The 12,018-nt window shown below is 41.3% G+C and overlaps 1 protein-coding gene across 4 annotated transcripts in view; it reads left to right on the top strand.

Moving 5' to 3' along the window:
* slit1a (slit homolog 1a (Drosophila)) overlaps window positions 1-11,260 on the top strand; it is an 88,206-nt gene extending 76,946 nt beyond the window's left edge. For 2 of the 4 annotated variants that reach the window (XM_032540501.1, XM_032540500.1), the window contains 13 exons: window positions 1,937-2,008; window positions 3,107-3,270; window positions 3,374-3,498; window positions 3,613-3,710; window positions 3,804-3,943; window positions 4,275-4,368; window positions 4,488-4,625; window positions 4,718-4,946; window positions 5,054-5,184; window positions 5,300-5,454; window positions 6,401-6,689; window positions 7,084-7,295; window positions 7,870-11,260. In XM_032540501.1, coding sequence (XP_032396392.1) covers window positions 1,937-2,008; window positions 3,107-3,270; window positions 3,374-3,498; window positions 3,613-3,710; window positions 3,804-3,943; window positions 4,275-4,368; window positions 4,488-4,625; window positions 4,718-4,946; window positions 5,054-5,184; window positions 5,300-5,454; window positions 6,401-6,689; window positions 7,084-7,295; window positions 7,870-8,108 — 2,086 coding nt within the window. In that variant the 3' untranslated portion in view covers window positions 8,109-11,260. Of the gene's footprint in view, window positions 1-1,936; window positions 2,009-3,106; window positions 3,271-3,373; window positions 3,499-3,612; window positions 3,711-3,803; window positions 3,944-4,274; window positions 4,369-4,487; window positions 4,626-4,717; window positions 4,947-5,053; window positions 5,185-5,299; window positions 5,494-6,400; window positions 6,690-7,083; window positions 7,296-7,869 lie in introns of all 4 variants that reach the window. The other 2 variants (XM_032540499.1, XM_032540498.1) reach the window with 1 other exon arrangement.
* Window positions 11,261-12,018: the final 758 nt, after the last annotated feature.

The following is a 12,018-nucleotide window of genomic DNA, read 5'->3' as shown; positions in this document are numbered from 1 at the left end:
TTTTTACTAAGCAAGGCTGTGTGGGTGCAACAAAACTGAAGCGACAATGAGCTCCATTTAAAAGTTTAAACGAGTTCAAAGTTCAAAGTTGGAAGCTTCTTAGAAAACCACATTGAGATGCCAAAGCCGGCTGCGAATAGGACACACTCACACACACTGAGGTGCAAAATCCTTTATAAAGCTGCACCTCTGGCTTTACAGAGCAGTAAAGAGGAGAAGAATCATTAACGCTCAGGGCTTCAAACAGACCAGGGGTCTGAGCCTGGCATGGGTGTGGTGTGGTTTGGTGCAAGTGTACGTGTGTGTGTGTGTGTGTGTGTGTGTGTGTGTGTGTATGATGCTTGTGGTTTGAGCTGCAGATTAATATGCTGCTAATTGGCCTGCTGGGTATAAGGTGTGAGGTGAGTGAGCTGAGACAGCGCTAGGGTGTGGCTCGCCAGTACCTGGGTGGGAAGCTGTGAGAAAAGAAAGTGATATAAAAAGATAGTGATAAAGTAAAAGAACAGAAAAAAAGTAAAAGCCTGCAACAAATAAAACCAACCTGACATATTCTCAAACTGCAGTTACATCTGTTAGTTGCATTGCTGTGGGTAAATGCCTGTATCACATGATAACCATGTAGCTCAGGACTCACAGAATCACATCAATATTATTAACTGGTTGCAGGTAGTTATAAACCCTCATTTTGCCTGTCCAGAAACATCAAATGCAATTCCCTTCTAAGAATTGTGCCAGGCTAGAAATATGTTGACGTAGGTAAGATGGAGTGATGTAATGATATACAGCTGTAGAAAAGAAAAGTAAAAAAGACACAGAGACAGACAGAGAAAATGTTAGCAGGAGAGCGGATCAGGTTTCTTCCTGGAGACTCCCTGGCTCCTTTCTCCCATGAGATCTCTGCCGAGCTGGCACGCTGCTGCTGGCTTCATGCCCTCAGTATCCTAACTCCGACTACCACAACCCAACTACTCACTCTACACTAATAAGCATTCTCCCCTGCACACAGGCCAATTAACTTGTTGTCTCAGACGGTAACATTGTATATTTTCCTTTTCGTACTCAAGCACGGCTATGCATCCTTACATTGACCATCTTTGCTCTCTGTATCCTTTCCCCTGGCTCGTCCTCAGCTTAGTGGTAATTCGCAGATCAAACAAAAAAGGAAGTAAGGTTTCATAGACTGTTTATACATCAGTTTTCATCATGCAGGCATGCAGAGCAGACGTGTCATGTATTGGGACTGCAGACTGAGCTGTGGTAACATTAGCATGCGGTCAGCTGAGGGTTGGAGGTGGTAATGACCCTGCGGATTACACCCGCCATCAGTCATCTAGCCATTAAGCCATGTTGGCTTGTCACCCTAGATAGTCAGTGAACATCAAGAAAAATAACAGTATATACAGTGTAGTGTAAATGCACACAAACATTAATATACATGCATGTTCCAAAATATAAATATAAGCACATAAATATACCTGTTAATCTGCACACACACAATTGCACTAATGTTTTTCAGTGTCCTGCATGTGGTACAGAGGGAGGGGGGAGTCGGCCCTGCCAGCCAGACGCACATAGAAACTTGACACCCGTCTCTTACAGATTTACAGAGCCTCACATCTTTGCGTGCTGCACAAGGCTCAACCAGAAGTACATATGTAGGATTATGTAAATTAATTAGGACTGTAACATTTATTTATTATCATTTATTACAATTATTCTTGATTAATCCTATTTTTCTATAAAAATCTCAGACACTTGTGTAAAATGCCGATCACAGTCTCCACCTTGACATTTTCCAGGGATTACATTTTCAAATGGCTTGTTTTGTTTGAGCAAAGATATTCATTAGTCGATCGTGCAACACATTTCTTTCCTATAACGAAACATGTTTATGGTCATGAATTTGCTCTTTTTTTCTTTGTCCATTGTCCCTCAGGTCCCTCCATGGCAATGAAATCTCAGAGCTTCCTGATGGCATCTTCAACGATGTGGCCTCACTTTCCCACTTGTAAGTAGTAACACCCACACACAACTGTATAGCCCAGTGGCAGCGTATGTGACACTGTCTGCACTTACCACTGAGTTTGTGAAGTCTACACACACACGCACACACACACACACACACACACACACACACTTTCAGGCACAGAAGAGGTCTGATCAGACAGACGTTGTGCGCGGCTCACAGTGGCCTGTCTGTAGTCCTCTTTGGTGGGCTTCGCTTGAGCCAAGCCCTCCCCTAATCAGCCGCAGTCCTGTGGTTAAAGCACACAGACCCTTGCACTGTCTCATCTCCCTGTGACATCTCCGAAACACACACAGAGAGACACACACAGAGAGAGACACACACAGATGGTCTATGGATTTTAGTGTTTGTTTTGGTTTGTTTATTTATGTCTGTAATTTTGAAGGTGGTGAGTAGCTGCTGTGTGGTTGTGCATTTACTCGTGGACATGGGTAAAACTACACAAAAGTATCTTTGCAGTGTGCCATTCAGCCTAGATATTCCCATCATCCCTTGACAGTCACTGATCAATAGAATTATCAGTGTCAGAGTTGGAGAGGAAGAGCGGAGGATAGAGATAACTAAACTAAGTCAAGGCCGCCTGAAACAGGGGCAAAGGAAGGGATGGAGGGCAGCCATTGATCCACGGTCACCGTCAAGTGGCTTTCATGTTAGCAGATGTCAGGTGTCAAATATTGGCCCGGCCTGAAAGATGAGCCTGTGTTCCACCGTAATGGAGCAGCATTGATTCATGAGTGTTTGTGCATCCAGCGGGAGGACAGAGCGGCATTGATTCATGACCACCATGACAGAAGTGGTTAAGAGTGCCTTCTGTTCGCACGTTTGCCTATAATTGAGAAGTTTTCCTCCAGATGATGTATGGCACAAATTGGCATTGAACAATAAACTATAAATAAGCTTTATTATTTAAGAGGCAGTGTTTTAATTTGTATAGTCCTCAAAGTTGAGTTAGATTGTTTTACGTAAGGGTGTAGAGACACCTGCTGTCGATAGTTTGTATTACAACTGAATGAGGCTGAGAAGTACAACACAGCCATCCTACATTATTAAACCATTAATACATTTCCTTTGCTTTATAAGGGCAATTGGTGCCAACCCCTTGCACTGTGACTGTCACATGCGCTGGCTATCTGACTGGGTGAAGACTAGCTACAAAGAGCCTGGCATTGCCCGTTGCGCTGGCCCGCAGGGCATGGAGGGAAAACTGCTTCTCACCACACCTGCTAAGAAATTTGAATGTACAGGTGAGTTATAGAGTTGGACACTGAAATATAATATAAGCAGCAGCACTAGTATTTACCAGGTATCTACATGCAATACATTCTTATTGGTCTGGCATTTCCTCAGGTGATGTGGACACCACAGTGCTGGCCAAGTGTAACCCTTGTCTGTCCAGTCCCTGTTTGAACCAAGGCATCTGTCATAGCGACATGGTGGAGATCTACAGGTGCAGCTGCCCTCCAGGATTTAAGGTCAGAGTTTTACAATGCTACCATTTGTTTGTGAATATCCTCCATGTTTTGCAATTCTTGAAGTATGCATAATTTACAGCTAAAAAAATAAAAAAAACATTATCTCTGTCTCAGGGCAAGAACTGTGAGACTGCTTTGAATGCTTGTGTAAGTAACCCATGTGCCAACGGAGGAACCTGTCAAGTGAATGAGGATGAGGAGGGAGAATACAGGTGAGGAAGAAGAGCTTTGAAATTGAAGAACAAGAATGACATTGTATTTATCCCACTAGGAACTTGACATAACAAGTGTGTACGTATTTGCAGTTGCACATGTCCACTGGGCTTTGAGGGCCCCAATTGCCAAACCAACATTGAAGACTGCGAGGACAACGACTGTGAGAACGGAGCAACGTGCCTCGATGGTGTCAACAACTACACTTGTTTTTGTCCCCCCTACTACACAGGTCAGTGCATGCAGTTTAGTTTGACTAAAGAAGCAACTGCATTGGAAAACAATCCCCCCGTACAAACTATCTAGAGAAATGTGGTATGAAACTTTTCTTGAAATCTAAAGCTAAAAAAATTAAAAATTCAAGATAAATATTCCTAAATGCAAATAGTGTTTGTCTTGATTCTATATCTGGGATTTAAAAAAAAAAAAAGATTAAATTCATCATGCTGTAAAAATAAATTTGTATAAAATATAAAAATATAAAAATAAAGTTTTTTGCAGGATGGTTCTTACTTTGTGTTGGATAACAGTTCATACTTTCACAAATACTTGTTTCTATGTAGGGGAGATGTGTGAAGAAATGGAGGATGTGTGTGCCCCAGGACGGAACCCCTGCCAACATCAGTCTACCTGCCTCATCACCTCCGCTGGACCAAAGTCAGTGTTTCCTGCCAGCAACATCATACAGCAAAACATGATGACGCCATATATTGAAAAGTAGACAAGGACGTTGCTTTGTCTTTTGATTCAATATGATTAAGTATTTTGTTTTGCAGGTGTGTGTGCTCTCCTGGTTATGTTGGTGATGACTGCAGTTTAGACTATAATGACTGTGAGGAGCATCGTTGTCAGAATGGAGCTCAGTGTGTGGATGAGCTAAATGGATACTCTTGCGTCTGTCTTGAAGGATACAAGTAAGAAGAGCAGACATTTTACACATTTTTATTTTCGCTAAATGGTTACATTTTCTTCACTAACATCATCCTTCCTCTCTTTCCGTCTATAGTGGTCAGTTGTGTGAGGTACCCCCATCTCCACTGTCCCTGTGTGAGCTGGCAGACTGCCAGAACAACGCCCCATGTGTGGAGCGAGGCGGGCGTGCCCTCTGCCAGTGTCCTCCAGAGTTTGGGGGGCCACGGTGCGAGAAGCTGGTCAGCGTCAACTTCATTGACAGAGACTCTTACCTGCTGCTCTCTGACCTCAAGAACTGGCCACAAGCTAACATCACCTTACAGGTATCCACAGATTGTGTTAATGTGTTAACATTACTATGATTTCTGCGTTGATGCTGCCTTTGTGAAACCTGATTAATTCAATCAATGCAAACATTTTCACACCATAGGTGTCAACAGCTGAGGACAATGGCATCCTGCTGTACAATGGAGACAATGATCATATTGCAGTGGAGCTCTACCAAGGTCATGTCAAGGTCAGCTATGACCCCGGCAGCCAACCAGGACATGCCATCTACAGGTCAGTGGCCTTTGAAAGGCTGTCGTATATTGTAACTGAATCAGCTGATTCCTGATGAAAAGGTGGCATTTGTATTTTTATCATGTCTTATGTCCAATCTGTGTTCCTTTGCCAGCACTGAGACTATCAACGATGGCCAGTTCCACACAGTGGAGCTAGTGACCTTTGACCAGATGGTGAACCTGTCCATTGACGGGGGCCTCCCTACCACAATGGACAGCTTTGGGGCGGTGCGGCCCCTCAACGGGGAGGCTCCACTATACGTGGGGGGTAGGGGCCCTCTCCAGAACACACCTCCCTCCTCTGCAGGCACTCTTAACTACTACACTACTGTCAATCACCACCCCTCCCCCCTTGCTTCGTCACCACCGCAACCAACCCCTCCCCTCAACCAAGCAACCCTTCAACCCTGTCCTACCTCCACCCAAACCAAACCCTATCCTCCACTCACACCATCCCCACCTTTAGTCATGACTGTGTCTGAGAGGGGCCACACATTAAGTTACAATACATAAATATGCATATATCTCACAATCAACATATAAAACATGACTACCAACACTGGCAGATCAAAACCTATAGTGAACATACAAAACACCACTGATTAGTCAAATAAATCTATTGTCGTTAAAGCACATTTCTTACAGAGGGTCAAGTACGCCCTCTAGTGATTACCATAAGAACTACCAGACACAGTCTTAACCTCAGATTTGTTTGGTATATGCATGGATTTGTTTGCATTTTGTGCCATATTTGATTTAACCACTCTTGACATTCACAAATGACACATTCAAAATGTAGCTGATTAATACCAAAAGAAAGCCTTTTTCACATTTGTTACCATGCAGCCCCAGTGTCGGGGTTGACATGACAGTTTGCTCAAGAGTGGGTCAGAATTTATACACTTTGTTTCAGTTCTGTGTTGTGCTGTTCTGTTCTTCATTCATACAACACTACAGGGACATTTTCCCATACCCCTTTGTCTTTTGCTGTCATCTATTTCAAGGATGGTGTGTCTTGTTGTGCAAATGCAAAATATCTAAGCCAATTTTAAAAAGAGTTGCAGATTTGGCAGATTGTATATGCACTGTTGAGACATACATGTTTGAAAATACTTTCCTCCATTACACTCATATCAGCCCTCTGTTAGCTGTCTGTTTGTGATCCAGAATCGGCCTCTTCACACCTTTTAACTCTTTTCTCTCTCCTCCTCCAGGCATGCCAGTGGGTGTACACTCAGGTGCTTTCCGTCTCTGGCAGCTCCAGAACGGTTCCAGTTTCCATGGCTGTATCCAGAACCTGTACATCAACAATGAGCTCCAGGACTTCACCAAAACCCAGATGAAGCCTGGCGTGGTACCCGGCTGCGAGCCCTGCAAGAAGATCTACTGTGTACATGGCATCTGCCAGCCTGATGGGGTCCAAGGACCAGTGTGCCACTGCCAGCCAGGCTGGAGCGGGCCGCAATGTGACCAGCCTGCTACCAACCCCTGCCAGGGCAGCAAGTATGTTAGCAAAAGGGATATCATTCATTCATCCAATATCGTCATTCATATTTCACAGTAAACATCTAATTGCCCAGTCTTTCCACACAATAGGCAGTGGGGGAAGAAGTACTCCAATCATTTACTGAAGTAAAAGTACCAATGCAATATCACAATGTAAATAAATTGTTTCCCTCTGAAATGTAGTGGAGTAGAAATCACATGCCCCTGTAAAGTACAAGCCCTCAAAATGGTACTCAAGTACACTACTTGAGTAAATGTATACTTATTTTTCCCCACTGAAAGCTGAGAACCTTTTTCAATGCTACAAATCTATGATACTGCTCTTAAATATCAACTTCATTGATTTATTCACTGAGCAGGAAATTTGATCAAGGTTATTGTGTCCTACTAGGTGTGTCCATGGAAAGTGCATCCCACTGGACACTCAGTCGTATCGCTGCGAGTGTGTGGAGGGTTACCGCGGTGCCCTGTGTAACCAACATGGGGAGCTTTTCAACCCCTGCCGTCGCCTGTCCTGCAAGCACGGCCGCTGCCAGATCTCAGACACAGGAGACGCCTACTGTCACTGCGAAAGTGGCTACACTGGGGAACTATGTGACGCAGGTTGGTTTGCCCTATGTCAGTCTGTAATGCTAAGTGTCAATTAAGGCCCCTAAAAAGAATTTAACGCTATTTTCTAAGGCATTACATTTTGTTTTTATTTTTTGTGGCAAACTATGCTTGAACATATTTTTGGAATACTATCCCATGTCTTTATATGACATTGTTTATGATATACTATAGTATGATTTTTTTATTTGGGTGTTTTTCTGACATACTTTACTATGACTTTTTATCTGATATTTTTATGACATGGTAGTACTTATGAGACTTTATTTTGTGGCACCCTATGCATTTGTGTGACATACTATATCTTCAAACACTTTATGTGGCATACTATACTATGACATGTTTCATGACACATATTAAAGTGTCGCTGATGTAATCGGTCAAAATTTGAAGTGGTGATGAGGTCCTAAAATGTTTGAAAAGGGTCTTAAAAAGGTTTTATATATTAAATATATTCAATTAAACTTAAGGATTCCTGCATATCCCCTGATTTGGAATTATGATTGATTGATTAATTCATTAATTAATCATTAATAACTAATGTCTTTGGGCTTCTTTTTTTTCCCAGAGTCTGAATGCAGAGGGGAACCTGTGCGAGACTTCTACCAGGTACAGCGAGGCTACGCCATCTGCCAGACGACACGCATGGTCTCTTGGGTGGAGTGCACCGGGCTTTGCGACACTGGGGCTTGCTGCGCCAGCCAGCGAATGAAACGCCGGAAATACACCTTTGAATGCAGTGATGGAACCTCCTTCAGCGAGGAAGTGGAAAAGACCATCAAGTGCGGCTGCGTGGGCTGCATGTAGCACCATTCACTCACATTTCCTGCTGCTGCCACTGAGCAGAAGATAGAAGGAAAGGAAGGAAAGAAGGAAGAGAGGACTGGAGGAAAGCGAAGGAAAGAAAGAAAGAGAGTATAAAGAAAATATATAAAACCTCTATCTAAATATTATGGACAACAATGTTTGTAAAATAGGACATTTCCTCCCCTTTCAAGGGTGTGTGACCTACAGTAACACAGAGAAACCAACATCATAAGCAACAATGTAGAAGTGACAACAACGGCAACAGAACCATTGTATCTGCAACATTGTTTCAAGGGGTCCAGAGATTTCAAAGGTGTTGCATTCAGAGTGAGGCATCCCTCCAACCCAAATTACCCAGTGTGAATTCCCCATCCATCTGTAAGGCCTCTGACAGCCAAGCCACCATCTACCATCTTGACTTCGTGGAGGCAGTGAGGGCAGTGGGGTCCAGCCTGGCTGAGAATGGCAGAAGAAAGGCAGAGAAAGACAAAACGAGAGAAACAGAGGAATGAGAAGAGAGCTGGACCTTTTGACTTGGCAAAGCTATCTTGAGTTGAGCTTGGCTGGGTTACCTGGACTGGGCTGGATATGGTTTGGGTTTACTCTTGTTATTGTTGGTTTGGAGTAGCTATTTCTCTGCCAGGATCCAGTCATCTATCCACACATGCACATCTAGAAGTGAACAAAGAAAGGTTAGAGTGGCACATAATCCAGTGCGGATGTCGTGGCTTCGAGGCCAGGTGGTCTGGCGCCACAGTTGTTTGCTGTGAGGTACCGTAATGTATAAAGTCCATACAAATAGAGACTGCACTGAGTAGCAGCACTGAAAACGACAGTTGTACACCTCTTTGCAGGACATGATCAAACACGCATGGCATACATACATTTAAACAGTCTTAGCACTTGTAACAGTGAGAGGGCTTGTGTGGCACAACTATCTATTCTGTTCATACAGCAAACCAATCTGGTGCTGGCAGTGCCCAATGATTATCAGTTCCCCAGCATGCATTGCCTCAGGGTTAGGATAATTTGCATAATCCCACCCCCTTTGAGCAGGAGGCTGTTTAGCCCTGCTACTCTTGATGCCTGCAGTATTAAACTAGTGCAAACTGTTGCATGTGTGGAGAAGAGTTTGCCAACAAATATGTAGAGCTTCTAAATATCATTATAAATGTTATTACAAAACAAAAGGTTGCAGAATCATCTTCTGATTTTTGTTTTGTTGTGTCTAATTTCCCATATTGATTTGTTTTTATTTTTGTTACATTTTTTCTCATGAGGTGACCTACTTCCTTTAGCCCCCCTCCTGCCCTCCCCACCCCCAACAACTCTTTATATAGAAATGCCTAACAGATTCTAATATATATATATTTGTATTTCATTTTGGTATAGTATTTTTCTATGTTAAAGAGTAAGTCTGTTTCTGGAAGCTTTGGGACTAGTGGAAAGGCATTTAGTTGGTTCCCTAGGTGTTTTTATTTGTGGATCTTACTTGCTCCAACAAGGTAATTAATTACATTAATTGGCCAAATATACAGCAGCTGGTTGACCTTGTTGTATAGGAGGCAGTATTGGTCTAGAATTATGTTTAATATTGTATATGTTGTCTTCCATGTGAATATTACATCTAATTCATGAGAGTCTGTGCTTGTTTTTATTTATTTTATCTAAAGGCGTTTTCCTGTAGAAAGTGAAAGACATAAATATAGCTAACTTTCAAATATTTTCAAAAATTTCAAAAAGATGAAAAAAGGTAAAATAATGAGAAAAAAAAAATAGCATAAAAATCTGTAAGGTATTTGTAACCACTTAATAGCGAGTTACAACAGTGTTTTCCTCCTCTCTGGCTCAGACATTCCTCATTTGCTGCAGGGGCTGGAGAGGTCAGAGATGGGATTAAAATATGTCCCTCTCAAATGTACCTTGTAATTACCATACCACATTTAAAAAAGGCTTTTGATTGTTTTCATGTTCAATTTGTTGAAGTATTGGGTTGTATTTCTATCATTTTAATTTGAGAGATGTTTGCCATGGAGGTGTTTTTTAGTTCAACAGAGTTAAAGTAGTCAAGCTCAACTGATCATAAGCTGCTGTCAAGCCAGAATAAATAGGATGAAGTTGCTTCTGTGGATAATAATAATTTTAAGGAATATCATCCCAAATCTGTCCGAATAGGCAACTGTGTTAAGCATTACATGCCTACTACTGACAGATCACAAAATGAGAAAGGTCTGGACATTTCAATGTCCGTCAGTTCTGACTGGCTTTCCACAAAAAAATAGAAGAAGAAATGGTGCCAATTACAGTAAACACAACAGTCATACCTGAATGTATAAATGTGTATAGCTAAATATGACCTATGCTTATTCATGAAGTGGTAACTTTTAGCTGTTATTTAGTTTCCAATGTAAGATATAGAAATCACATACTGTTCAATAAGTGACAGTCCATCATAATGGCTTAAGGCATTGTTCTCCCTGCAGATTGGGATTGTGTTTATCCATTTTGCTGATCTAAATGTTAAAAGTCTTTTATAGTGTGAAAGGCTGCAGAGCCAGATCTCTTGGTTGGTTCAATGCACACAAAGTTCCTATTCATATTGCTACCCATGTTAACTTTGTTTTACATGCTGTTGATGTGATCCCAGTGGTGTACAATAACATTAAAAGAAGATCTCAATAAGGATACTGATGAACAGTCACTGTAACTCTTAGGCTGTGTGCCTCGTAAAGGTGCACATTTAGTCGAATGTGGCTTTCTTTCATGTCTCCTTTCCTTCCTCTGCACTGATCTGTACTGGACTGGTGCATTCAACTTCCTGCTCGACATCATAGTGGTGCTTGTGCTATATTGAGATGTAATTCCGTTATCCGGTCACATGGCCAGAAACACAGATTTTCCATCCTTTGAACTATATACATAAATATGTTACTGTAAACAACACAATGTCTCTGTTGTATTGAACTGGTGGAAAAACTTAAGAAATATCCCTCATTGGGTTCTGTTTATTTGTGTATTTTTGTTACAGGATTGATGGTGGGAATAAACGGAAAAACTCCCAATAATGCTGAATGTATGTAGTGCCACCGACAAAATGTTTACCAAACCTCCACTCTTTTTCATTAATTAAACTTAAATGTGTGTGCTTTTAAGACTGTGTTGTCTTTTTTTCTATTAATGTCTTTGTTATTTGACAAAACTTAAAACCTAATATTTTTAAGTCACGCATCTTACACAAATCTTAAGTGCTCAGAGAAAATGGAACTGTGGGCAAACTCCATCATGTGATATGATCAAAAACTCCACAAAGAGCTACTATATCGCCTAAATTATAAAGACTCTCAGAAACATTTAACGCGTCCCTCATAACTTACTCTGGTATACTGTCACAAGAAATTTCATCATATTGAATAAAAGCTTTCATTGAAAAAATGTCATAATATGAAATAGTTTAACATTTGTATAACAAAAATTCATAAAAAGGTAAAGTAGTCATAGTATAGGATGTAGTAAAAAGTAATTAAAAGTCCTAGTATAGGAGGTCATAAAAAGTCATAGTATGTAGTAAAAAACATAGTATGGGATGTCATAAAAAGTCATAGTACTGTATGTCATAAAAAAATATTGTATGTCATACAAAGTCATATTATGTGGTTTCATAAAAATGTAATAGTATAGTATGTCATAAAGAGTCATAGTATAGAATGTCATAGAGAGTCATAGTATTGTCTGTCATAAAAAGTCATAGTATTGTCTGTCATAAAAAATTAGTATAGTATGTAATAAAAATGTCATAAGAAGTGTGACGGGGTGATGAGGTGAGGACCCAAATGCGGAGAGAAGGAGGGAAGCAGGAGCAGGCAAACAAGGCTTTATTGCAGATCTTTAACACAAAACAATCCACAAGAGA

The sequence above is a fragment of the Etheostoma spectabile genome, chromosome 17 (assembly GCF_008692095.1).
Source record: "Etheostoma spectabile isolate EspeVRDwgs_2016 chromosome 17, UIUC_Espe_1.0, whole genome shotgun sequence".
In the NCBI taxonomy this organism is placed as follows: Eukaryota; Metazoa; Chordata; class Actinopteri; order Perciformes; family Percidae; genus Etheostoma; species Etheostoma spectabile.
The sequence above is the reverse complement of the archived record's forward strand: the minus strand, read 5'-3'. Positions and strand labels throughout refer to the sequence as shown.